The sequence below is a fragment of the Blastomyces gilchristii genome (assembly GCF_000003855.2).
Source record: "Blastomyces gilchristii SLH14081 genomic scaffold supercont1.3, whole genome shotgun sequence".
NCBI lineage: Eukaryota > Fungi > Ascomycota > Eurotiomycetes > Onygenales > Ajellomycetaceae > Blastomyces > Blastomyces gilchristii.
In genome coordinates this window covers 1,211,914-1,236,471 of record NW_003101680.1, presented here as the reverse complement: position 1 = coordinate 1,236,471, position 24,558 = coordinate 1,211,914, and the positions used below count along the sequence as shown (strand labels likewise).

At 47.5% G+C, this 24,558-nt stretch overlaps 10 protein-coding genes across 11 annotated transcripts; 7 read left to right on the top strand and 3 right to left on the bottom strand.

Moving 5' to 3' along the window:
* Window positions 1-71: 71 nt before the first annotated feature.
* BDBG_01929 (SNF2 family protein) lies at window positions 72-2,962 on the top strand (the record flags this gene model as incomplete). The annotated part of the gene is made up of 2 exons (XM_031720545.1): window positions 72-89; window positions 140-2,962. 2 exons carry the CDS (start codon window positions 72-74, stop codon window positions 2,960-2,962), a joined length of 2,841 nt encoding a protein of 946 aa, XP_031576766.1.
* A 2,851-nt stretch (window positions 2,963-5,813) lies between these two features.
* Window positions 5,814-6,101, top strand: BDBG_01928 (uncharacterized protein; the record flags this gene model as incomplete). The annotated part of the gene is made up of 1 exon (XM_031720544.1): window positions 5,814-6,101. One exon carries the CDS (start codon window positions 5,814-5,816, stop codon window positions 6,099-6,101), a length of 288 nt encoding a protein of 95 aa, XP_031576765.1.
* Window positions 6,102-6,770: 669 nt separating this feature from the next.
* On the top strand, window positions 6,771-8,668 carry BDBG_01927 (aminopeptidase; the record flags this gene model as incomplete). Its single annotated transcript, XM_031720543.1, has 6 exons — window positions 6,771-6,938; window positions 7,015-7,335; window positions 7,431-7,476; window positions 7,572-7,722; window positions 7,788-7,870; window positions 7,956-8,668. The coding sequence occupies 6 exons, from the start codon at window positions 6,771-6,773 to the stop codon at window positions 8,666-8,668; spliced, it is 1,482 nt and encodes a 493-aa protein (XP_031576764.1).
* A 56-nt stretch (window positions 8,669-8,724) lies between these two features.
* BDBG_01926 lies at window positions 8,725-10,856 on the bottom strand. 2 transcript variants are annotated; one of them, XM_031720542.1, is made up of 2 exons: window positions 9,567-10,843; window positions 8,725-9,505 (listed from the first exon to the last, which is right to left on the bottom strand). In XM_031720542.1, the coding sequence occupies exons 1-2, from the start codon at window positions 10,734-10,736 to the stop codon at window positions 9,488-9,490; spliced, it is 1,188 nt and encodes a 395-aa protein (XP_031576763.1). In that variant the 5' UTR covers window positions 10,737-10,843; the 3' UTR covers window positions 8,725-9,487. The 2 variants fall into 2 exon arrangements, with proteins under 2 accessions (XP_031576763.1, XP_002627255.2); XM_002627209.2 differs by having other exon boundaries at window positions 8,824-10,856.
* A 307-nt stretch (window positions 10,857-11,163) lies between these two features.
* On the top strand, window positions 11,164-14,101 carry BDBG_01925 (inorganic pyrophosphatase). Its single transcript, XM_002627208.2, has 5 exons — window positions 11,164-12,249; window positions 12,496-12,615; window positions 12,685-13,028; window positions 13,124-13,207; window positions 13,302-14,101. Exons 1-5 carry the CDS (start codon window positions 11,641-11,643, stop codon window positions 13,441-13,443), a joined length of 1,299 nt encoding a protein of 432 aa, XP_002627254.1. The 5' UTR covers window positions 11,164-11,640; the 3' UTR covers window positions 13,444-14,101.
* BDBG_01924 (uncharacterized protein) lies at window positions 13,915-15,347 on the bottom strand. Its single transcript, XM_031720541.1, has 2 exons — window positions 15,087-15,347; window positions 13,915-14,986 (listed from the first exon to the last, which is right to left on the bottom strand). Exon 2 carries the CDS (start codon window positions 14,888-14,890, stop codon window positions 14,570-14,572), a length of 321 nt encoding a protein of 106 aa, XP_031576762.1. The 5' UTR covers window positions 14,891-14,986; window positions 15,087-15,347; the 3' UTR covers window positions 13,915-14,569.
* Window positions 15,348-15,355: 8 nt separating this feature from the next.
* BDBG_01923 (uncharacterized protein) lies at window positions 15,356-17,192 on the top strand. Its single transcript, XM_002627206.2, has 3 exons — window positions 15,356-15,987; window positions 16,075-16,337; window positions 16,420-17,192. Exons 1-3 carry the CDS (start codon window positions 15,683-15,685, stop codon window positions 17,055-17,057), a joined length of 1,206 nt encoding a protein of 401 aa, XP_002627252.1. The 5' UTR covers window positions 15,356-15,682; the 3' UTR covers window positions 17,058-17,192.
* Window positions 17,193-17,403: 211 nt separating this feature from the next.
* BDBG_01922 (replication factor C subunit 2/4) lies at window positions 17,404-19,183 on the top strand. The gene is made up of 4 exons (XM_002627205.2): window positions 17,404-17,664; window positions 17,727-17,805; window positions 17,892-18,698; window positions 18,776-19,183. The coding sequence occupies exons 1-4, from the start codon at window positions 17,549-17,551 to the stop codon at window positions 18,941-18,943; spliced, it is 1,170 nt and encodes a 389-aa protein (XP_002627251.1). The 5' UTR covers window positions 17,404-17,548; the 3' UTR covers window positions 18,944-19,183.
* A 1-nt stretch (window position 19,184) lies between these two features.
* On the top strand, window positions 19,185-21,172 carry BDBG_01921 (4-nitrophenyl phosphatase). The gene is made up of 5 exons (XM_002627204.2): window positions 19,185-19,478; window positions 19,603-19,624; window positions 19,737-19,805; window positions 19,926-20,017; window positions 20,092-21,172. The coding sequence occupies exons 1-5, from the start codon at window positions 19,410-19,412 to the stop codon at window positions 20,761-20,763; spliced, it is 924 nt and encodes a 307-aa protein (XP_002627250.1). The 5' UTR covers window positions 19,185-19,409; the 3' UTR covers window positions 20,764-21,172.
* Window positions 20,842-22,687, bottom strand: BDBG_01920 (uncharacterized protein). The gene has a single exon (XM_002627203.2). It carries the CDS (start codon window positions 22,608-22,610, stop codon window positions 21,123-21,125), a length of 1,488 nt encoding a protein of 495 aa, XP_002627249.1. The 5' UTR covers window positions 22,611-22,687; the 3' UTR covers window positions 20,842-21,122.
* Window positions 22,688-24,558: the final 1,871 nt, after the last annotated feature.

Sequence of the window (24,558 nt, the reverse complement as noted above, 5' to 3'; positions counted from 1 at the left end):
CAGCTGCTGTGAACGATGCTGCGACTCCGGTCAAGGAAATTACCGCATCCGCCTTCTACAACCATCTGCAAATGACAATAATAGAAAATGTGTCTGGAAAACGCTCAGCGGACAGAATGTCCTCTGCGCCTGACTATAGATCAGGGTCGCTAAGCGATCGCGGCAGGAAGATACTTTTACATTGGATGATATTGAAGATTACCAGACTAGAATTAAAGTCCAGCGCATACTCAATGTCTTGCCGGGCAAGTCCATCCAGCTCATCCTCAACACCCTTGTATCCAAGAGAGGTAACTACGAAAATGCCCTGGAACATCTAGCAAGCATAGAGGATTATCTACCCACGGACCCCATCTCTGACGACGAGCTAAGTCTGGACCGCCATACACCCCACGTGGAGCCAGCGAAACAACAGATTAAGGCGAGAACACGCATCCAGGATAAGTGGACTTCAAGCCAGAGACTTCCAACCCAAAAGAGTGGGTCTGATAGAGATGCCTCAGCACCCCGTAAGCGGTTGATCAGGGGTCAAAGAATGCGTACTTCATCTCCCCCATCCAGGGCATCTCCTGCTCCTGCCAGAGTCTCCAAGAAGCCTGGAAGGCTTATTAAAGGCAGGAAATCTAGACCACGATCAGAATCTCCAGAGATACCTATAGTTGAGATAGACTCGTCTGAGTCCGATAACCATGAAGATTCCGAAGACGATAGTATTCTGGAATCAAAAGTCCTTAAATTTTTCAATTCATGTTCCGTGGCAGATCTATCCGACATCGCTGAAATCCGGGAAAATATTGCCAACACTATTATCTCAAAACGTCCGTTCAAATCTTTGAACGCGGTTCGTCAAATCACCCAGGAGGACGATTCGATTGGAAAGACTTCAAAGGACAAGTCGAAAAAGTATGCTAAGAAGCCGATTGGGGACAAAGTTGTCGACAAGTGTCTTGACATGTGGACGGGTTATGAAGCTGTGGATGTTCTTGTTTCTAAATGCGAAGCACTTGGAAAGCCAGTTGCAAACGAAATGAAACGATGGGGCGTGGACATTTTCGGCACAAAGACACAAGGCGAGCTTGAAATTACTTCTTTGGATACCAAGAACACGTCAGATGGGACCCATGATTCTGGAATTGGCACTCCTTCCAGCGGCTGTTCCCTGAGCGTCGACGATGACGAACTCAAACCCAACAATAACTCGCGCAAGAAACAGCAGTATATTGGCCAGCCAGCAATAATGAGCGAATCGATCACGATGAAGAATTACCAGATTGTTGGGATCAACTGGCTCAATCTTCTCTTCGAGCAGAATTTGAGCTGTATCCTTGCAGATGATATGGGTTTGGGGAAAACCTGCCAAGTCATCGCTTTTCTTGCCCATCTCTTCGAGAAAGGAGTCAAGGGGCCGCACCTAGTGGTAGTTCCCTCTTCGACTCTGGAGAATTGGCTCCGTGAATTCTCCGTGTTCTGCCCAAAACTAAACGTCATGCCTTATTACGCTAACCAGAAAGTTCGAGCTGAGATTCGGCAGCAAATTGAAGACACGAGGGACTGCATCAATGTCGTCGTCACGACTTACACAATTGCAAAGGCCAAAATAGATGCCGCCTTCCTTCGCTCCATGGACTTTTGTGTTTGTGTATACGACGAGGGCCATATGTTAAAGAGCAGCAAATCCGTGCTCTACGACAAACTAATCCGCATTCCGGCCCAGTTCCGGCTATTACTTACCGGTACTCCCCTTCAGAACAACCTGCAGGAGTTAGCTTCACTGCTTGGGTTTATCCTACCTTCAGTCTTTAGAGAGAGAAAGGAGGATCTTGAGTACATCTTCAGCGCCAAAGCCAAGACTGTCGACGACACACATGCGGCGTTACTATCCGCGCAACGCATTGCTCGAGCAAAATCCATGCTCACCCCCTTCGTGCTGCGGAGGAAGAAGCATCAAGTGATCGATCTGCCGCCTAAACTCACCAGCGTGGAATATTGCGAGATGAATGAGGCACAGAAAGAAATATATACTCACGAAGTCGAGACCGTACGACAATTAATTGCAGATCGAGCCGCGGGGAAAAAGGTGGGCAACAAGTCTGCCAACATCCTCATGAAACTACGCCAGGCCGCCATCCATCCCTTGTTCTACCGACGTCACTACGACGACAAGACGCTCAGCCGTATCGCCAAAGCATGCATAAAAGACGAAAAATGGGCTGCATCGGACCCGGACCAAATCTACCTTGAACTATGTGCCTACAACGATTTCGAAGTCCATACCCTCTGCGAACAAAACCCAACCGCCCTGTCCAGATTCATACTTAAAAACGACGAATGGATGCACTCTGGCAAGGTGGACAAGCTCTGCGAGTTATTAACCCGCTTCAAGGAGAACGGCGACCGCACTCTCGTCTTCTCCCAATTCACCATGGTCATGGACATCCTCGAGCACGTCTTACAAACGCTGCAAATGCGCTTCTTCCGCCTTGATGGCAGCACCAGCGTGGAAGATCGCCAGTCCACCCTTGACGCCTTCCACGAACAAGTCGACATCCCCGTCTTCCTCCTGTCAACCAAAGCTGGCGGCGCGGGTATTAACCTCGCGTGCGCGAATAAAGTTATCATCTTCGACTCTAGCTTTAATCCGCAGGAGGACGTGCAGGCGGAGAACCGCGCGCATCGGGTGGGCCAGACGCGCGCGGTTGAAGTTGTGCGGCTTGTCACCAGGGATACGATTGAGGAGCAGATGTATGCGCTGGGACAGACGAAGCTGGCGCTTGATCAGCGAGTTTCTGGAGAGGATGATGGGGGGGCTGCGTCGGCGAGGAAGAGCGAGGAGGCTGGATTGAAGGTTGTGGAAGAGATGGTGATTGCGAAGCTTAAGGAGGAAAAGAACGATGAGGCTGGTGAACCTCCTGCTGCTGCTGCTGGTGGATCTGAAAAAGTGGAAACAGCAGAAATATCTTGATAGAAAACTATTGCATTCGCCTTCCGTGCGATGCGCTCCGCTACACCCAAGGGCCGTTTTTCCATATTTCATCAAGTTACCACACATTCCGTCGATAGCCATATGCATGGTATGGCCGAACGAACCAAAGCCGACACAGAGGCGTTCTAATCCTCCTTCCCTCTTTAACCTACTCTCTTCGAGTGCTTCACGGAAAGGTTTTCATTTTTTCATTTTTTTTTATTTTTACCCTCATCCGCGCGCCGTTCCGTCTCCATCAAGCCCCTTGCGAAAACGCCACGAAATTAGACAGCCGTTTCATCGGTCGCGCCCGCGCACCCCCGCTTATGCTGTAGACTTTGCTGGAACTATTACTCCCCCGCGCCCGCCCCCCCCCAACTCCTTTGAGCTTGCCACATACTTGCATCCCGTTTCGGTAAACATTATTCCTACGGCTGGGCTGTTGCCGCAGCCCTGTCAGAACTTTTCGCAAACCCCGGAAATACACCCATGTTTGTGGATAGAAAAGAGCAGTAATGAGAAGAAGGGTAGAGAGTAGAAGAGACGAGATTTCTTGTTTAAGATCCGCTAAAATAATTCCATCTGCTGGAGGGGGTTAAACCTTGGCTGGTGTCCCCGCCCGTTTCTCTTCGTCATTGCCTCTACGGAGTACTTTGTGTTGGATTTTCGGGAGTATTAAGAATTGGAGTTGAAATGTACGCGAGAAAATAAGGCTTTGCCGATAGATAGATAGATTTCTTTTCTTTCTTTTTTTCGCCCTCTTTTCCTGTTTATACATCTTTTATCCTCTTTATCTGCTTAGCGGGATATGTAAAGATTAGATCTATTTTTTTTATTATTTTTTATTATTTTTGTATCCTTTGTCAAGCAAATTATAATGGTACAGGAATGATATTGTAGACATACTCCCTCTTTTTTTGACCCTCCTGTACCAACTACCATCGTACTAAGGATATATCCTGCCGCAATTTACAGTGCCAATGTTGGGAAATCTAGACCAAAACATGTACTGTACTCCGTACATACCCCATAATTCACTCCTCTATTGCCTCGCTTGCAATGCGAAGTACGGAGTAGATGTGTTCCTATTTGCTCGGCTCCACTCTGGAATGATCTATAATCTATTGCAGCGTATATTCCCGCTCTACTATATGTATGTTCCGTTTCCTGCATGTTGACTTGCAGTCTGCAGGGGAGGGCATATTGTATACAGTATGGCCAATTTCTTCTCCCCGCACGCACTCCACAGCCGAGAGAGAGTCTGTGGGGTTTGGAAAATCCTTCGAGGTTGACATTCTAACTAACGAAGTGGTAAGTTAGATCGATGCCCCCATATTATTTATGTTTTGCTTGTGTGTTTTTTCCCGCTTCCTTTCCGCGCTTCGATGTTCTAGAACTGCTGTCAAAAAATAGCCTTCTTTTATGCTGCCGCTGTCAAGGGTGGAGAGAATATGCAGATGCAACACCGGATGTTCTAGTATGGTTTATGCTGTGCAAGCAAGGAATCATGGGAGCACCAATGTGGTAGTATCTCCGCATGTCTGAGAGTTCCCGAGGCCGTTCGAGGTAAATATGGTATCTTGATGCTCTATCCCACTCGCCTTGGATAGTTTGTTTGCTCTCATCGACTATTATCACATGGGCCACGCGACCAGCCAAGTCGCTCGGATTTCCGCCACACCGTCGTATATACTAAGACTAGCCAGGGGCAGTTCGCTCACTGAAGAAAGCAGGCCGCCAACCCAACCCAGCGCCGAAGAAATCCGCCCGGCAGCAAGTTCCCTTGGTTTTTTTTTTTTTTTTTTTTTTATATTTTTTATAATTTTTTTTGGCACTCCGGCATAGATATCGTTACATTGCTTGAATTCGAGCACCCAAAGCGGGCAATAAGAGAGGATGCAGCAGGTGGCTCGTTTATCCGTCCGCTTCCATCTCGCCCAGGATTCGTCCTTTTTGCCTCTGTCCCTGAACATCGTGCCCAACTCCCCAATGGGCTGTGCTGAGAACCGTGACGCCAAAACCCTCATGGATTGCGCGGGATTGCGGTAGTCGCCCGCTTGTCTATCACAAATTACCATCGTGAGAGGTTAGAGGTTGTCCACTGTGCTATCCCGAAAAGGGGAGAGTCTACCTCCTCTGTATCCGACCCGTTGAGTTCCACCACGGCTGGCTGGTTATTAGCAGGGCTTCTTCTTGACCCCAATTTCCGCGCCGAGGTGTGGTGCCCGGTTTAACACGGCATTATCAGAAATAATGTTAAATGTTGGCGTATCAAGGGAGGAAGAGGGGTGGGTAAGGATAGGGATGGGGATTGCAATAATCCCCCGCTCTTGGAAGTTGGGACACGCTACGCTGCGTATGTTCTTCACCCAGGACTGGTTGATTCCTAGACCAGACCATTGAACTTGTATGGGCTATTCTTCTTTTTTTTTCTATATCGATACACCCCAATCCCTCCTCGACCAGATACGCAGGAACTCATCGAAGCTAGTAGTTATATGAAAGGCGATCTTGTGGTAGTTTCTTGAGGCTGATAAAAAGGAACACAAAAAGTCATAACGATCTACAAAACAGCCCGTATGGAAGCCAAACAGAATTGCTGTTTCCTTGTGGCTTGTTTCATTCCTCCTCTGAGATCCTTTCTCCAGACAATTTCGCTGCCATTCGCCTAACCCCAGGCCCCACAAGGCGCTGCCGATCGTCCTACGGTTGAAGACTTCGCAAGTTCCCCCTAACTAGTAACTAAACTAACAAGTTCCAACTGCTGCCGGATTCGCCGATGGAACGTTATTGCTTGGCAGGATCAGAACAAAATTTGAACCTTTTTTCAAAGCTTGTTCCTAGTTCCAGCATGTGGTGGGACGCGCCTCATGTTGTCATGTTGGGGAACAGTGGCACGATGGCCTTCGTTGCACTCAGGCACAACCCCGTTCAGATCCTACAAGGCCCAAACTGGAATTTGGGGATTGGACTTGCTATTAGGCCTCCAACATCATCGAGTTCGAGCAATTATTACCTCTTGTCCTACAGACGGAGTAAACTTCAACTAATTCTGAAAGCGACGAACTACCGGAGCGCACTGAATATCGGACCTTGCTGTCAACTGCTGGGACCTGACCTGACATCATTCGTGCCCTGATGGGATGTCCAACTTGGCACCCGATTTTGATTGGCAAGGGTCACACTGTCGCAAATGCGGAGAAAAATTGCTTCTTGCGTGACTCTCCCTCGAATCACCATCGAGCATAAAATCTCCTCGACACTGCGCAAAAACAAGACTATCTCCAACAACCCAGCTTTAAAAATATTACGCCTATTCTGGCAAATCAGACACTGCAAGTTGAGTTCCGCCAAGGGACCCAGAGCTGAAATATCTATGCAAGATGGGAGCTATACCCGTTTCCGTAGGTGGTATGAGGACGGCATTCATATCCTTGGAATATACGGTCAACAGCACTAAGGAATGATTAGCGGATGACAGCGGGTTGGAATTTTGTCCCTTAGCCCAAATTAGGGACGATTCACAGTCCTGTACAGACGTTTCCGCTACTTTGTTTTTCCCGACAGCGGCTGCCGTCGCTCGCATGACGGTTGTCGGGGAAAATGTATTCGACTATATAAATCCTCAGGATGCTACACTTCGTCCCTTAACTATTTCGCCTTCCAGTTGTACAGAAAGGGCCGTTGTTTTGGGACTTTCCATTTCCGCCGCTTGCCCCCTTCCCCCCCCCCCCAATCCTGCCTTTACTTTCATTGAGATACTGCTGCAGTTTACGCAGTAGCTAGGACTACTGGCCCATCCTGCAAAATGAAGGTCCAATTACTTGCCCTCGGGGCTGCCCTTGGAGCACATCTGGCTGTCGCTGAGACACCAGATGTCGAGACGCAAGGTTTCCCGGGTTTTCCAGATTTTCCAGATTTCCCAAAGTTCCCTTTCCCGGGCGATTGGTATAATAGATTCCGCCAGGTTTCCCCTGTATGTATATCCGCCACTGTCATGCGAAGTGAAGCAAGAATGCTAACCACCCCGCTTTTTTTTCCCCCTATAATAGGAAAAATTGATGTGGTTTATTCGCGAAAGGGATCTGAAGGCAGGAGCCAAAAAGTTAGAATCTCTTGCATACGCTTCTCCTGGACGGAACCGGGTTTTCGGCACTGAGGGCCATGAGGCTACCATTGATTACCTCGTGAAAGAGCTTAAGCGGACCCGTTACTATGACGTGAGCAAGCAGGAGCAAGTTCACCTGTGGAGCAAGTCCGAAGCCACATTGAAAGTCAATGGCGAGAACAAGGAGGTTCTTCCTATGACATACAGCCCGTCAGGGGACGCGAAGGCGGAGCTTGTCCTTGTGAATAACCTCGGATGTGTTCCTGTAGGTGACAACCCAGTAGTACCCAAAACGGAAAATAAGGAGAAATACAAGAAGCAGAGAAGGAAGCAAGCACTGAACATGAACCAATTTTGCAGGCAGATTTCCCACCAGAAGTGAATGGCAAAATCGCGCTGATCCTTCGTGCGAGTGCCCGTTTGGCCTCAAATCCGCTCTTGCCGGCTCAGCTAAAGCCGCCGGTGCCTTGATCTATAATAACATCCCCGGGTCCCTTTCAGGGACCCTAGGTGCTCCCTCTAACCCCGCAGGCCCTTATCCCCCGACCGTCGGTGTTTCCAAGGAAATCGGAGACGACCTCGCCGCGCGCTTGGGATCGGGGACTTTGATGGGTGAACTGTTTGCTAACTCACAGTTTGAGAACCGCACGACGTAAGTAGGCTTCCCCAAGGCAAATTATGGGTTGTTGGAATTAAAACGGGATTATTTCACCATAGATATAACGTCATTGCAACCTCGAAGGGTGGAGATAAAAACAACATCATCGCGATTGGAGGACACTCCGACTCCGTTGAGGCTGGTAAGTACATGCACATTTCCCCTCTCCCACCACAACCACCAGCAGCAACAATATCTAATATACCCGCTCTTCTCTCCCCTTTCAGGCCCCGGCATCAACGACAATGGCTCCGGCATCATCGGCAACCTCGCCATCGCCAAGGCCCTCGCACGATTCAAGGTCCCCAACGCCGTCCGCTTCCTCTTCTGGACCGCAGAAGAATACGGCCTCCTCGGCTCGCAATACTACGTCGACAACCTCAGCCCCGAAGAACGCGACAAAATCCGCCTGTACCTCAACTTCGACATGACCGCCTCCCCCAACTACGCCTACATGATCTACGACGGCGACGGCTCAACCTTCAACTTCACCGGCCCCTCCGGCAGCGCCGAGATCGAGAAACTCTTCCAGAAATACTACGAGGACCGCAGGACGGCACACATCCCCAGCGAGTTCGACGGGCGCTCCGACTACGACGCCTTCATCTCCGTCAGCATTCCCGCCGGCGGCATCTTCACGGGCGCCGAGGGCATCAAGACGCAGGAACAGGCCAAGATGTTCGGCGGCACCGCCGGCATCGCGTATGACTCCAACTACCACGGCGTGGGCGATGATGCGAACAACGTGAACATGAAGGCGTGGATGATGAATACCAAGGGCGCGGCGTATGCGCTTGCGACCTATGCGCGCAGCACCAAGAGCCTGCCCCCCAAGGACCCGCCGCCCAAGCAGGCCCGCGCTCTGGGCACTGGAGGCGTGAAGCCGTTCAATGGCAAGTGTGATGATATCCACGGCCATGGCAGGAGGTGTACCTATTAAATTTAATAGGTAATTCCTTTTTGTCTTTTCCGATTTCTTTCTGTTCGATGTTCCTTCTTCCAGTACAGAGGTGTTTTGAGTCGAGCGTGCAGCCATGTCGCATCCGTGGATTGAACGCGTTGCTTCTCCATTTGGAGGGCACATATATGAAAGGAGAAAAAAAAATTTAATAGGGTGGAAACCTAGGGGGGGTGTATATACGTAACAAATATGAATGACAAAAAATAATGTGTGAACTGAATACATTCATTTTTTCCCCTGCGCAGTAGGGTATATATGTACTCTTGAAGTGTTAAATCAAGAGGGTGAAAAAAAATTGAAATCTAGAAGCAGCCAAAATAAATGAAAATGAAAAACACAAAGTAAAATCCCACAGATACAACGCCGGTATTATGCAACATTATGCAACATATTGATCTAAGACGCTGAATAGCAAAGATGGACCGAGTGTGGTTGGATGGCGAGTATGGATAGATCGGGTATTTTCGACAGGCATAATGGGTACGCGGAGCGCAAAGGAATTGGGAGACATTCATGAATATCAATGTAGGGGAACAGGCGCATTTTCCCCAGCAGGTGGATGCGCAGCAGCAGCAACAGCAGCTGTTACAGCAGGCATATCGACCAAGACAGCAGCAGCAGAATCTAGTCCAAGAGGCACATTATTCTCATCATCGCCATCCACCACGGGTGTACCCCCCGTCGCTCTCTTAACGCCTCTATCCTTACCCATTCTGCCGCCCGATTGACGAGCATGAGCATGAGCATGAGCATTCCCGTCACCAGCACTGATACCCGCGGCCTTTGCACTCTCGTTCGTCAACATCGCCTTTTGCACTGCGGGACTTTTAACTTTCTTATTCTTATTCTTCTTATTCTTCCTCTTCTGAAGACTCACCGATTCACCTTGCTCCTCAGCATCAGCATAAGCATCAAGCGGTGTCCGCCCAATAATCGCATCAACCTCCTTCGCCCGCGCAATCAGATCCTCAAACCCCAACACCCGACAACCCTCCTGATACGACTTGGACTGCTTCGCCGCATTGAACGCCCGCTCCTTCCCGGGAATAAGCATGTTGAGCAAATACTTGGTATTCCCCCACTTATTCTCGCACTGCAGGCAGAAATCCATGTAGGCATACACGATGTCGCGCCAGGGGAGGAGCCCGCCTTGCGCCCCGCTGCGGAAGCAGGACGAGTTCGCCTCCGCGGAGGTCGCGATCATGGCGCCGTCGACGCCGTATTCGGACATCAGCGCGAGGCCGTGGTCGCGCGACTCGACGTCGCCGTTCATGAGGATGGCGACGCCCGCGGCGCGGCAGATGGAGGCGATCATGGGCAGTTGGGCGCGGATGGCGCGCTCGCGCGGGCGCATGGGCGTCGTGCGGCAGTGGACGGTCAGGCCCGTAATGCCCGTGGCGCAGAGGCGGGTGACGAGGTCGCGGGTGCGTTCTGGGTCGGCGAGGAGGCGGATTTTGACGGAGATGCCGATCTGGTACGGGTTCCCGATCTGTTGGACGAGGGCGGTGAGGATGGAAACGAGCAGGTCTGGGGTCTGGAGGAGGGCAGCTCCCATGCCGCCGCTGGTGCTGAAGGGTTTGGGACAGCCGGCATTCACGTCTATGCCGGCAACGTCTGCGGCGATGATTTTGGCGGCCTGGACGGCTAGGTTTGGAGAGGCGGTGCCGATTTGGAAGATCAGTTTGCCGCTTTCGCGGTGTGGGTCGATGCGGTAGATTACGGATTCTTTGGCATTTGGGGTATTTTGGCGCCCACCGTTGGAGGGGAGGCGGGTGAACTCGACCATGGAGTTGCGCGGGTTTATGCGACGGGTGCAGCCGATCAGGGCTCTGTCGATGGTTTCAGGGCCCCAGACGAGATCCGCGCCGTATTTCAGAGCAAGGAGGCGGGAGGGCAACTCCCCTGAGCGGACCATGGGGGCCAGTACTATTTTACCGCGATAGTCTACGCCATTTTTGGGGATGGGGACGCGGGGGGTGAGTGCAGGTACAGGGTGAGGTGATTTTGCGATGGACCCCATGATTAGTTGAAGAAACCTTTTGAACATGGCATTGTTCGAGGACACTGATGAGAGTCAATCTCAGAGGTGAGGTAACAGGACCCAGACACAAAAATATATATGAGGATGTTTGCTGGATATCAGATATATTGCTGGGTGTGATTCAATATATTGAGGAAGTTGAAGGATTGGCCCAAAAAGGCAAATTTCTATACAGATCACGTGGAGATAACGATATCAGTTACATAAGCATTTGTAGGCTACTGGGGCAAGCAAAAGAGCTCAATCACCACCAGCGCCTGCTGGTAGAAGGGCCGACCAACCGCGGGACCCCCAACAGTTGAATCACATGATATTCCCCGAATTATTCTCGATATTTTATTTTATTTTATTTTTTTGGCAAAAAATAATGAGACACAGTATCATTTGATATATATTAATTGGATATCTGGATATGGAGGCGCAATTGGCGGGTACGATTAGGTGCTCGACTACTCTATGCTTTGTGCTCTCTTCGCAAGAATAATCGGCGATGCAGCCCGACTTCGGCTTCAGGGATCACAACCAGTGGTTAAAAATATCCCAGGCTGGCGATATTTAACAAGAGCGCAGTAAACAAACAGATATATAATTGAATGAAGAGGATATTTTGAATAGATGAGCAGAATAATAATTGCCGTAACAAACCTACCTACCTACCCGTCATCTTCGGGAACAAGAATTTGCCAAATAACCCACAATACAATCACCTCGGCCACAATCAATTTCAATCACCAAAAGCTCCATTTTGCTATTATAAATAAATAATATTTACTTTCAAAGACCCAAACCATTAATTATTCCGACCCGGGGAAATCCAATAATATATATAATCCAATATATATATTATTCTCTTTCCCTCCTCCAGCTCCAAAGCATACAATCAGTCTCTGCCGCCGTCGCTGCTTGCCACATGTCCAAATACCTGGCCCAAACAATCCCACTCGCGCCGCGCACACTGAGCCAATTAGTCTCGTCTCCTCTGCTCCTCCGATCCCGCCCAGGGCCAATTGCTGCTGCTGCCACTGCTGCTGGATATCTGCAGCGTGGTGTCATTGCTGGCGGTGCTGTTGCTGCTGTTGCTGCTGGTGCTGCCCGTCGTCAGTCGTGGTCGTCTACTAAGCTGGCTCCCCCCACATCTTTTCCCCCCTCCTCCTCCTCCTCCTCTTCTTCTTCCTCTTCTTCTTCTTCCTCTTCCTCTGCTCCCTCTTCTTCTCTCATCCTACCCCGCCACCACCAGTTTTCTCCCCTTCGCCCGTCTGCCTCTTCGAAGCGTGTTGCTCTACTCTCCAGACATTTCTCGTCCTCCTCCACTATCGCCGAAATGTCGTACTCAAAAGCCCCCTCCGAATACTCAGTCCGCAAAGTCGGCCAACCAAACACCCTCGACTTCCGTGCCTACATTGAGCGGGATGGACAGCCCATCTCGCCCTTCCATGATATTCCGCTGTATGCCAATGAGCAGCAGACCATTCTGAACATGGTGGTCGAGATCCCCCGCTGGACAAATGCCAAGCTAGAGGTGTGTGTGTCCCGTCTCGTGCCGTCCTGTGTGTCGTGTGTCCTGTGTGTTATTATGCTTTCAAGATGTGCAGGGTTCATATGAAGTTGGGGGTCTTTTTTTAACCCCCTTCCCCTCCTCCAGTGGGGGTTGATGGTGGTGGCTGGTGGGGGAGGGAGGGGGGAGAATTTATTCAACAAAGAAGGACAAGAAACAAGAAGCATTAACCCCTCGTTACGTTACTAATTATTCCTATTATTATTCCAGATCTCCAAAGAGGAATTCCTCAACCCCATCAAGCAGGATGTGAAGAAGGGCAAGCTGCGATATGTCCGCAACTGCTTCCCACACAAAGGCTACCTCTGGAACTACGGAGCCTTCCCCCGCGTAAGTGCGCCCAACTCCTCCTATATCCATCCCCTATCCCAATTGCTAAACCAACTCTCCCTTTTACAGACATGGGAAGACCCCAACGTCGTCCACCCAGAAACCAAAGCCAAGGGCGACAACGACCCCCTCGACGTCTGCGAAATCGGCGAGCTGGTCGGATACTGTGGCCAGGTCAAACAGGTCAAGGTGCTCGGTGTCATGGCCCTGCTCGACGAGGAGGAGACCGACTGGAAAGTCATTGTCATCGATGTCAACGACCCCCTCGCTCCCAAACTCAATGACATCGAGGATGTCGAGCGTCATCTCCCTGGCCTCCTGCGGGCGACCAACGAATGGTTCCGTATCTACAAGATCCCCGATGGAAAGCCTGAGAATCAATTTGCATTCTCGGGTGAATGCAAGAATAAGAAGTAGGCTTGCTTGTCTTCATTTATTTTTATTTATTTGTTTCTTTTTCTGGTTATTATCTCTTTGTTGTTACTAACCTTCTCTCTCCCCCTTTTAGGTACGCCATGGAAGTCGTCCACGAGTGCGCCGACGCCTGGGACAAATTGATGACCGGAAAGAGCTCTCGCGGTGATATCTCCCTGTATGTTGCCTCTCTCTACAATATATTGCTGTCCCTTTATTCGCCGCTGCCCAGAAGGAAAAATGAGATCTATATACTAACCTTCCCCCCACAGCGCAAACGTCACCAAAGAGCAATCCCCAGACCGCGTCGATGGCAACCAACTCAGTGCCATCCCAGCCCACCAAGAGCTCGCTCCCGCCCCCATCGACGGCAGCGTCGACAAGTGGTTCTTCATCTCCGGTGCTGCCGTCTAAGATTCTTTTTCGTCCCTTCTTTTTCAAACCTTTACCCTCTCCTCATTTCCCCCGCCCCCCTTTACTGTTGCTAGGCGGACCGCCCCACACCACCTTCCATCCCATCATAAATTCAACCTGTTTCCCCTGTTTCCCCCCTTTTTTTGGGTCTATTTTGCCTTAAGCCTCGTGCTCATAAATATGAAGAGAATTTTTTTTTTCTTTTTTTTTTTTTTTATCATCTTGTCTCCTGTCCTTTCTAGAGTCCTAGCAAAAAAAGAAAAAAATTCCTTTCCTTTCGGCCCGTTGCATTTCTGTGCTGGAGGGACCAAAGGAAAGAAAAGAACAGAAAAGAAAGAAAAAAAACGCATATATCAAAAAGTTTAATTATTTATTAAGTTGGATGAAGGTGTGTTTGGTGGCAGAGCAAGGATAGAATCGGAAAAAGCCAGTGCGTGATGATGGGAAGCTGGGTGGATGGATTGGATTGGATTGGACTGCGCTATTTAATGGCGAAATACCACCTGCATATTTGGGCTTGAATAGACATGAATACAAAAAAATATATATAAAAAAAATATAACCCTCTCTTTTAAATACAGCAAGTTTTGTGACTCTTTGTCCTGATGCTCTGCTATACACAGAACTTGATCCTTCCTGGCTGGCAAGGCGAAGACGGTGGAAAGTAGAATCAAATTACGCAGCAATTGCTATACGAGATGGGAAATATCGAAAAAACAAAATTTGTACAATAACAGTGCAACAAAAATGAGCATCACAGACGCCTTATCCCGCTATGTCTAGGATAAATAATACAATGTACAAATATACACAGGTTTGATACCGCACAAATCAGTCCTTGACTGATGTCGACTCCCAATCACTGACTTGCCCGTCAAGTTATGCATTTCATAGACGCTGCACTAGCTTTTCCGTCAACGTTTATTAATCCATATCCTCTCCCTCCCTCACTGCCTTCACACAAACCCTACCTCCCCCATCATTGTCCCCAGAAGACTCGTAACAGAAACCAAATCCACAACGCCCACACAGAGCCCTCCTCCCATCTCGTCAACAGAAAAATAGACAGGCAAAACACCCACCCTTGCCCCCGGGACGCCCAAACGTCCCCCCCCCCCCCTCCCCTCTACCCCTTCAAACTCGCCTCCTTAGCCAACACCCTCCCCACCCTCCCTACCTCCTCCACCACATCCCGCACCCCCAACCCTAGTCTGCCAACCTCAAGCCTGAGCTCCTTCCCCCCCTTGAACCCCACCGTCATCTCCGGCAGCTGCTTGGAACCGCGCGGCAGGTGCTTGATGTCGATCTTGATGTGAGTGGGGGAGGCTGGGGAGGAGGTGGAGGGGTTCTGGAGGAGGGAGACGAAGAGGCGGCAGGGTTTTGAGAGGGGGCTGAAGGGGGAGAAGGTGGTGCGGAGGCTGGTTATGGTGTGGAGGGGGATGGGCATTTTTGTGGCTTGTTAATTCGTTTTTTGGATTTTGGATATGGGTTTGGTTTTGAGGGTGGTTTTTTATTTTATTTTTTGTTTGGGAGGCTACGAACTCTGTAGAGAGAGCTGGTTAGCTTTTGTATTTGGTGGTAGTTCTTGCGAATCGGGGGGCTAGAGGATGGGGTGAAGCGGTGGATGGGGGGTATATATGTACCTATTTCATTAGACTATAATGCCGTAGCTCGTTTCCTTGTCTTCAATTGAGGTTATGGGTGACAAGACCGACCCCTCCTTGTAGGAAGCTTTAAGCCGGCGGTGGAAAGGATCAATTCAGCGGATAGAGAAGGCGATGATGAATTCAAAGCGGATGCAGATTAAACGGTACGCGACGTATGCGGCGTATTTTCAAGCAGAGGATGGGATGTGGAGGAATTGGATCTGTTCTTCTGCTCCTCTTCTGACATCTCGATGCGGCGTTGCGACTTTTTCGAGATTCCGGGAAGAAAATGCCAAGACATTGCCAGTTGGTGCCGTGTTTGCATTGTTGTCAAACATCTCTCCGCCGGTCATAGCCAGCATCGCAACTTGCCAGCTTTAAACACCCAGATACATAGTTAACTAACTACCTTAATATCAAAGGTATCGTAATCAGACAAACATCGAAACGGCATAGGATTATGTGAGGTGGTCGAGGTTAGCATTTTGCTATGCGCAACACTGTGGTATACTCTAATCCGAAATCAAGCAAACATCACCGCAGGTATAACCTCCCATTATATTTACAACCTACGTGCACTGCCCGCGGCAATCATGATCTCCCCGGGCCTTCAAACCCGCATAACCTCCCTCTCAACAACCCACAGACAAACCATCTCCCTAATTCAACGTCTACAAAACCTGCCCGCTACCCCAGGCACCGGCGACGATGCACGCCTCGAGCTTGCTGCGGAGATCCATCTCCGTCTAAAGGAGATGGAGGAGCAGATGGAGTTGCTGCGTGTTGAGCTGGAGCAGTTGGAATCTTCGCGGAATAGGAAAAGGGAGAGTGGAGTTATGGAGGCGGAGAGGGAGAGGGTGGTGGTTGTGGTTGGGAAGCTGGAGGAGGATTTGAAGAGGTGGGTAAATAAAATGGATATAGATATTTCTGGGGGGTTTTTGTTTGGTTTGTGTACGTTCGACTGACTTGTGCTACGGGAATATAGTGCCAGGATGCAATTCCGCAAAGCGCAGTTGCAAGCGAAACGAAATGCGGAGGCTGCGAGGCGGAAAGAGAGACAGCTGTTGTTTGCTAGGGCTGAAGGGGGAGAGGGCGGCAGCGAGGGAATGCGGCGAAAAGGCCGTGCCGGTCTTACGCATGATGACCTGGTAGCCAGTGCTGCGGAAGATATTACTGCTGCGCTGCGGCGGACGCATCAGCTTATGCAAGCGGAGTTGTCCAGGAGCCAGTTTGCCCAGGAAACACTAGGTTTGACTCCCTTTCCTTCCCACCTCCCTTTAGTTTGTTCGGGCAGAGCAAGTGAGTGTATATTGAACAAGTCCGGCCCCAGAACAATCTACGGCGGCGCTTAGTTCGCTCTCGGAATCGTACAGTACCCTCGACACACTCCTCGCCTCGTCCCGCTCGCTCGCAATATCGCTGCTCCGCTCACAGAAATCGGATACATGGTACCTTGAAACTGCATTTTACATATTAATCGGAACCATCATCTGGCTCGTGTTCCGGCGCATACTCTACGGCCCTCTCTGGTGGTTGCTCTGGATGCCCTTGAAACTGATGGTTCGGATGATATTCCCGATCCTAGGCGGCATAGGTTTAGCAAATAAATCTTCCCAGATACCAGGTTCGCCCCTAACATCGTTATCACTGAGTAATTCGGGGGCTAGTGTCCTTTCAGAGACGCCGTCGGCGGTGATTAATGGAGCTACTTTGAAGAGTGCATCGGCATCATCGTCACTGTCATCAGTGGATGCTGAGCAGACGGGAACACCGCAAGCGGAGAATGAAAGCATATTGGGTGAAGTAGAGAATATCGTTAAGAAGGGAAGTGATAATCACGAGAAGGGAACAAATGTAGATGATATATCCCCTGAAGAAAGACGGAGACAGGAGCAGTTACCTCGGAATCCGAAGAAGAGGATGCATGAGGAGCCGATCAAGGAGGAGAAGAGAAAGGATGAGCTGTGAGGTTTTCTTTTTGGCTGTATTTGTTTATAGAAAGCACTGAATAGTTAAGTTATGAAGTGATGAGATATGAATATCATCTTAGAAATATATCTCCTTCTGATAATTAAAATACAATTCAGTTCTAGTGGTTTGGAACTTGAAACTTTCTGTAGAAGTACCTTTCCTTACAAATTTGGCGATCTGGTACTTACTGTTGGGGGTCCCGGGGGTTGATCAGCCCTTCTACCAGCAGCGCTTGTGATGATTGAGCTACACTTAACTTACAGCAGGGTGCCGAATCGACATTGAAGTCGCGTCTCCACGTGATCCACGCGTCCAACGCGAAACTTCCAAGAGCTTCAGCTTTATTTGATCCAACATAATATATCATTTATGCGGCGGTTGTTCTTAAGAGACCTAACCTTGGACCTTTTTACAATTAAATTTCCTCTACTTATATTTTGACATAACAATATCCCGGATTTTCATATTTGATTTGCTTGGTTACCCTCATGTCGAATTTCTTCAACAACAGAGCTCGCGCCGCAGCTGCGGGGGGCGCTCCCAAGGCAAAAGCTTCAGATAAAGAGGGTGACACCACGAGATTACAGCCATGGGTTGAGAAATAGTATGTCAATGGCATTCATATATCCGCATGAATCGTGCAATAGCTAATTATGCGTGCTTCAGCCGACCGAAAACCCTCGATGATGTCGCATCTCAGGAACATACCGTGACTGTTCTACAACGCACATTACAAGCCTCAAATGTAAATTTATTCCTGGCCAATTTCCCAAAAATTCCCGTTGTGTTTCACTATATGCTTACGATTTCATATTTTGGACAAATTGAAAGCTACCACACATGCTCTTCTACGGCCCACCAGGGACAGGAAAAACCTCCACGATCCTCGCCCTGGCCAAATCCCTCTTCGGCCCGCAACTCTACCGCTCCCGCATCCTGGAACTCAACGCCTCAGATGAGCGTGGCATCAGCATTGTCCGCGAGAAAATAAAAGACTTCGCAAGAATGCAACTATCACACCCGCCCGCCTCAGACAGCGCCTACCGCGAAACATACCCCTGCCCGCCCTTCAAAATCATCATCCTCGACGAAGCCGACAGTATGACGCAGGATGCACAATCGGCGCTTCGCCGCACGATGGAAAGGTACAGCCGCATCACTCGTTTCTGTCTCGTGTGTAATTATGTCACGAGGATCATTGATCCGCTGGCGAGTCGGTGTAGCAAATTCCGCTTCAAGGCATTGGATGGCTCCGCGGCGGGGAGCCGGTTGGAGAAAATTGCGAGAGTGGAAAAACTGAAACTTGCTGATGGGTGTGTGGAGACGTTGATTCGGTGTAGTGAGGGTGATTTGCGCCGGGCCATTACGTACTTGCAAAGTGCGGCGAGGCTGGTGGGTTCTGTGGGGGGCAAGGATGGAGGTGGAGATGAGGAGATGACTGATGTTGGTGCTGGTGAGGATGGTGTTATTACTGCGAGAATCATTGAGGAAATTGCTGGAGTCGTTCCGGACGATATTATCGATCGGTTGATTAAGGCGCTGCAACCGAAAAAGGGCCGTTCGTCGTATGAAGATGTTGCCAGTGTGGTAACCGATATTGTGGCGGATGGCTGGAGTGCGTCGCAGATTTTAACTCAGGTATGTGTGTGTTAAAAATTCTTTTATTTTCGTGTGTTCCTAGAAGATATCCTGCGACTAACGAGAGGCGAAAAAAGCTATATCAAATCATCGTGTTTGACGACTCTATACCCGACATCCAGAAGAATAGCCTTGTTTTAGTGTTCTCTGAGTTTGATAAGCGGCTCATTGACGGGGCGGACGAGCACCTCGCCATCTTGGACCTGGCGTTGAGAATATCAGAGATATTAGGGCGGCCTTCATAACCATGGCGTTGGCTGCAGTGGTTTCTTGCCTATACATACTCTTTATGAAAATGCAAGCTATGATTCATGATCTATTTTGTTGGAGCGGTTGCGTTACATCACAGGGATAACAGTATTATTCATAACAACGGGAAGTTCATATATTCTATTTTTTTAAGCTTCGCTTTCGTTTTTAACAGTATGTATGATGAAATGGTCTTCTATCAACCTTTCGAATAAAGTATAATAAAATATCATTCAGGGGCCCGACAACTAAATAACAGTAGAGTTCGGTTCCTGCTCCCGAAACGCCGTCACCAAGATCTCGCCCCACCACAGGTATGGTATGGTATGACGGAACCTTCATGTACGCTGGTCGAGAACATTTCTGCTTCATTCTATCTTGTCATGCACATCATCAACGCTGGATGAGACTGGCTGTCCTTGTTTAATTGAAACCCGTCATATTATTACACTGTTCGAACAAATGGCTGAAACGCCTAAATACCTTACGGGTGATCCGGCGGGCATCCAGGAATTTCTGGATAAGTTCGATGTAAGATACTCCCGCTTTTTGGCTTTTGCTCAGTTTTCGACTTTATTATTCATATTGCTACAAATTATTTGTAAAAGGACTTGATTTTTGATATACATACATATACTGAATTGCACTTCCATAGGTTTTTCTCTTTGACTGCGATGGTCTGTAATCTCTCCGAACATTCTCCCACGCCGTTACCCCCCCGCATTATCTATGGCTGGCTGGATTCCACCGAAAGCAGACCGTATACTGAGAAGACAAAATGATATCTAGGCGTCTTATGGTCAGGAGACATCCTATTCGAGGGAACAGTTGAGACCTTGGAGATGCTGAGGCGGAAAGGTGTGTAGACGTATGTATGTATGTGTGTGCATCTTGGTACACATACATCCCCGCAAATACCAAATCGCGGAGAATTGCTAATAATTGGAGGATGATACCCATCGCTGGGAAATAATTCAGGAAAGCAAATTATCTTCGTTACCAACAATAGTACCAAGTCCCGCGCGGATTATAAAAAGAAACTGGATGGCCTGGGAATCCCCGCGGACATTGTACGCAACCTGAAATCCTCCCGCCTCCTTCTCCTCCCAGCCTACGCGACATACAACTCCTAACTACCCTACAGGAAGAAATCTTCTCCTCCTCCTACAGCGCCTCAATCTACATCTCCCGCATCCTATCCCTGCCCCCAAATAAACAAAAAGTCTTCGTCCTCGGCGAAACCGGCATCGAGCAAGAACTCAGCGCGGAAAATGTTCCCTTCATCGGCGGCACCGACCCCGCTTACAGGCGCGACATCACGCCTCACGACTTCGGCCAGATCGCCACCGCTGAACCCTCCCTAATCGACCCGGAAGTCGGCGTCGTACTCGCCGGCCTCGATTTCCACATCAACTATCTGAAACTGGCGCTGGCGTACCACTACCTACGGCGCGGCGCGGTGTTCCTTGCGACGAATATCGATAGCACGCTGCCCACTGCGGGCTCTTTTTTCCCTGGCGCGGGCACGATAAGTGCTCCTCTTATAAGGATGTTGGGTGGTAAGGAGCCTGTTTCGCTCGGCAAGCCGAGCCAGGCTATGATGGATGCGATAGAGGGAAAGTTTAAGTTCGAGAGGCAGAAGGCCTGTATGGTTGGTGATCGGTTGGATACGGATATTAGGTTTGGGATTGAGGGTGGGCTGGGGGGTACGTTGGCGGTTTTGACTGGGGTGAATAGTAAGGAGGATTTTACGATGGGGTCGGTGAGACCCACGGCATATGTGGATGGGTTGAAGGATTTGCTCAAGGCTGTGTAGTGCTGCTGAGGTTTTGCTTATGTTTGAAGGTATCATAGACTTCGACATTTTGCGGTTTACTAGATTTGTTCTGATTAGAGACGGGTCATGAGAGTGAGAGACCTCATGTAGTATTTTCATGATACTCCATATAGACCAGCGATAGATGAAAGAATATAATTTCTGGACACTTATTCCTTGTAAATCTATCTTCATCGAAGGAGACTACTTCCTTCAATTCAATGCTCCTCTCGGTCCGTCTATTATACATTTCTAGTTATGATACATTGGTCCATGCAAGGGAAATGGCTAAATATCGCTTTGGAAATGCCTATCCTATACTATATACATGCATTATGATTGGGAATAAAACGGCCTTCTCAGGGTCCATCATACTTCATCATATAAAGTTTCAGATTCCAGAGCCAAGAAATCATAGAGGAGGGTGCTCTTTCTCCCGGCCGGTAAAGGATTGCAGGGTGTTGGAATATATCTGCATGATGACGGAGATCTTTCAGCTGGTCTTCTGTCAGGAGAGTAGTGAGGTCGAACACTGGTACTATCGAGCCTATGGCAGGCAGAGCGACGTAATTAGGTAGCTTGGGAAATACCTTGGCTGATTCCGAATGAGCTTCTGGAGCAATAGAGGCTTCTGGACGGCTTGATTCATCTGTCGATTCTACTTGCGAAGTAGAAGGTATGTTGGGATTGTCTTCTTCAGCTGCTGACTCTTCCCCTGGTAGAGAATTGTCAGTGTCCTCCGTCCCTGCCCTCCTCGATATAAACACCGCTCCCCAAGCTACATGCTCCAAGTCTCCTAATTTCCGCAAATTTTCCTCCAGCCCTTCTTCTCCAATAGCTTCTATCCCCGTGTCTAGAACGGTCCAGTCCCCCGATTTCTCCCCGAGTGGCCGTAGCTCCTTCGCCTTCTTCAACCATGCCATGACCCTCTCCCTCATCCGCGCCAAATAATAATCTGACATGTCCCTTCGAAAAACATAAGTCGGTTTCCGCTGCAAGGGTCCCTTTGGTACTTTCCAATTAGTAGGGATAAGACGGCCCGGCTGAGTCTCTTTCATTTTAGAAATCGCATCCAACACCTCTACGCTACTCGTCATGTGGAAGGTACGAAATTTGTATCGTGGCGGAGGAGATGGAGGCGGTAGTATCGGGTCCTCTTCAGGAACGCCATCGCGCGTCTCTGATGATGTCGTTGGCATTCTCTTCGCGCTCACTCTCTGCAGTTCCTCCTTAACCAAGTCCACAGGCATGATCCATGACCTCTTTGTCTTCGGGTGCTGCACCAAGCCCCAGTCTCCCAGCAGTTTATCTGGTATCCGGGCTCCAGTTGCAACGCACATGCGCACAGGGCTTGCTAGTATCTGCGCCCACGGGTTGTATTTTAGGCGGTCAATATCCTGTTTTCCCGCACGGGGTTTCAACTTGCTTCCCCTTTGTTCTAGTCTTGCGACAATGGGGGATTTGGGGAGGTACTGCGAAGGTGGCGCATGTGTATGTGGTATATCTTCTGGCTGTATAGGCAGGCCTGGTATGCTCTTTTCTCCTTCAGTGGGTGTAGAAGGGCTAGACGATTGCGCAGTTTGTGGTTTACTTTTCAACTCTTTAGCGAGTCCGGAGATTTCAGCGTGCAGACTCTCGAGCTTGGAGAGCTCTTGCATTCTTCGTCGTCTTGGATTTCCATGTCGTTTCTTCTGGTTAGGGTTTGGTTTGGGGAAGTGGCAGCTAGAGCTTGTCATGAAGCTCCGGCGCGCTGGAAGAGTGGTAGTCACTTCGATGGCCAGACGATGGAAGGTCTTTAGACGCAATGATGCATATGAAATGTGGCAGTATGGACATCTTGTAGTCATTGTTCGCGCTGTCCAACCGCTGTAAAGGTATCTGATTTTTTTTCCGTTGAGGTGGTCAGTCCATTGTTATTGGCATTATTGTGGCTATTATTTGCGGAGCGAAGCGAAGCAAATATATGATGAAAACCCTGGTCATTAAAAGTGGAGAATTTCCTTTTTGGGGTTCTTGGCGTGAATACAGCCCACTGATTGATGTAGAATTAAGCAAAGCACAATCCTGTGACATTACACTATGACTTCTACACGCTCACAACACATTCATCTTTCATCTCATCAACTATATCATCTACTTCATACAGATTCTTGAATAATAGATCACACATCTTATCAACTATCTACTCTGTACAGATTCTTGAATAGATAACACATCTGATCAATTATCTCTCATAGATTCTTAAGAATAAATAATATATTAAAAGCCTGCATTCACTGCTTATGAAATCAGTCTCTTAATTAATTTATTTCTTTACAGTGTTCTACTACTTCTACAGCTATCTGTCTTCAATACTGTACTCAGAGAACTTAGATATTATAATCTTCTCTTATTATATCTTTTCTATTACTGATTATCTCTTTACACTGTGTAAAACTGTAAATAAATGTATATAGTAAAATCAGATTCTTCTATAATTATAGATTCTATAATAAATAAGTCTGAACTTCTCTTATTATCTCAGATATATTAATACTTTATATAATTAACAGCAGTCTCTTAAGTCTGTGAATAGTCTATTAAAATAGATATATTATCTAAGATTAAGTTTTATTATTATAAGATTTATAGTTCTGATATATTTTTATTAATAACAGTTTATAAAAAGAAAACTATTATTCAAAGAGCTCACTGTGTTATTAAATATTATAAAGAATATTTCTTATTAACTTTATTCTTAACTTAATTAAGAAAATAACTGCAGCTGCTATCTTTGATAATTAATTTATCTTTTAATTCTATAGATCTCTCTTCAGTCTTTTATTAATTATCTATATTATTATTCAACTTATTTTTAAGTCAATCTTATTTCACTTTTATAGATATACTTCTATTATAAATATCTTTTATATTATTTTTCTTATTCTTAACTTCTTAAAGCTCTGTTTCTCAGAGCTCTGTAGATTCATTTATTAATTAACTTAATAAAAGAGTTAGTAGTTTCTTAATATCTCAGTATTCTATATAATCTGAAAGCTTAATTAATATATTAAATATAGAAGCTCTTACAATTCTTCAGAAATATAATTAATTATAGACTGTAATTATCTCAGACTCTTTAATAAATTCTCAGAGTTCTACTTATCTTACAGATTCAGCTGTTAATTCTAATAATTAACAGTGTATATAGAAATTTTATTATATACTTAAAGATTTACAGATAAAGATCTATAGCTGTTATTAAATTTACTAATTCAGAATAAATCTTTAAGATAATATTTATACTTATTATTATACTGTTGATTCAAGACAGCTATCTGATAAGTCATTTTTATTCTCTTAAGAGAATAATCTTAATCTCAGTGATCTTGTATCACGCTCCCGGCCGCGTCAAGATCTCATTGCGGTTTCACACAGCTTATTAATTTCATGCAGATGATTTCATCTTATCTGAACCAGTTTTCAACCACTCTATAACATTATTTGAATATATTATAGAAAGATTTAATTAATAAATATAAGAATCTCACTTCTATATAAGATCAGCAGATTACTCTTTCTTAATAATAAGATATTACTGAGATATCACTCTGACTATTCTTACTTATAAAATAAGAGAAGAGTATCTGCTTATTATCTATATAGAATAGCTAGATACTGACTCTTTATTAAAGAAATCAGTGATTTGTTTTTTTTCTACTGAAATATATATAAGAGTTACTATGTATCTTATATAATCTTCTTAGTATACTAAGTATCACATCTGTGATATTCTTGTAATAACTCTGTAGTCTA

Bases quoted from the DNA above. Each gene is read 5' to 3' on its own strand.
- BDBG_01923 (XM_002627206.2), top strand. From the start codon at position 15,683: ATGATCTCCCCGGGCCTTCAAACCCGCATAACCTCCCTCTCAACAACC. The intron at 15,988-16,074 runs GTGGGTAAATAA...ACGGGAATATAG, and splicing joins CTGGAGGAGGATTTGAAGAG to TGCCAGGATGCAATTCCGCA. The intron at 16,338-16,419 runs GTTTGACTCCCT...GTCCGGCCCCAG, and splicing joins GTTTGCCCAGGAAACACTAG to AACAATCTACGGCGGCGCTT.
- BDBG_01922 (XM_002627205.2), top strand. From the start codon at position 17,549: ATGTCGAATTTCTTCAACAACAGAGCTCGCGCCGCAGCTGCGGGGGGC. The intron at 17,665-17,726 runs GTATGTCAATGG...TGCGTGCTTCAG, and splicing joins CAGCCATGGGTTGAGAAATA to CCGACCGAAAACCCTCGATG. The intron at 18,699-18,775 runs GTATGTGTGTGT...AGGCGAAAAAAG, and splicing joins CGTCGCAGATTTTAACTCAG to CTATATCAAATCATCGTGTT.
- BDBG_01921 (XM_002627204.2), top strand. From the start codon at position 19,410: ATGGCTGAAACGCCTAAATACCTTACGGGTGATCCGGCGGGCATCCAG. The intron at 19,625-19,736 runs GTCTGTAATCTC...AATGATATCTAG, and splicing joins TTTTCTCTTTGACTGCGATG to GCGTCTTATGGTCAGGAGAC. The intron at 19,806-19,925 runs GTGTGTAGACGT...GAAATAATTCAG, and splicing joins GGAGATGCTGAGGCGGAAAG to GAAAGCAAATTATCTTCGTT.
- BDBG_01920 (XM_002627203.2), bottom strand. From the start codon at position 22,610: ATGACTACAAGATGTCCATACTGCCACATTTCATATGCATCATTGCGT.
- BDBG_01926 (XM_002627209.2), bottom strand. From the start codon at position 10,736: ATGTTCAAAAGGTTTCTTCAACTAATCATGGGGTCCATCGCAAAATCA.
- BDBG_01925 (XM_002627208.2), top strand. From the start codon at position 11,641: ATGTCCAAATACCTGGCCCAAACAATCCCACTCGCGCCGCGCACACTG. The intron at 12,250-12,495 runs GTGTGTGTGTCC...TTATTATTCCAG, and splicing joins GGACAAATGCCAAGCTAGAG to ATCTCCAAAGAGGAATTCCT. The intron at 13,208-13,301 runs GTATGTTGCCTC...TTCCCCCCACAG, and splicing joins TCTCGCGGTGATATCTCCCT to CGCAAACGTCACCAAAGAGC.
- BDBG_01924 (XM_031720541.1), bottom strand. From the start codon at position 14,890: ATGCCCATCCCCCTCCACACCATAACCAGCCTCCGCACCACCTTCTCC.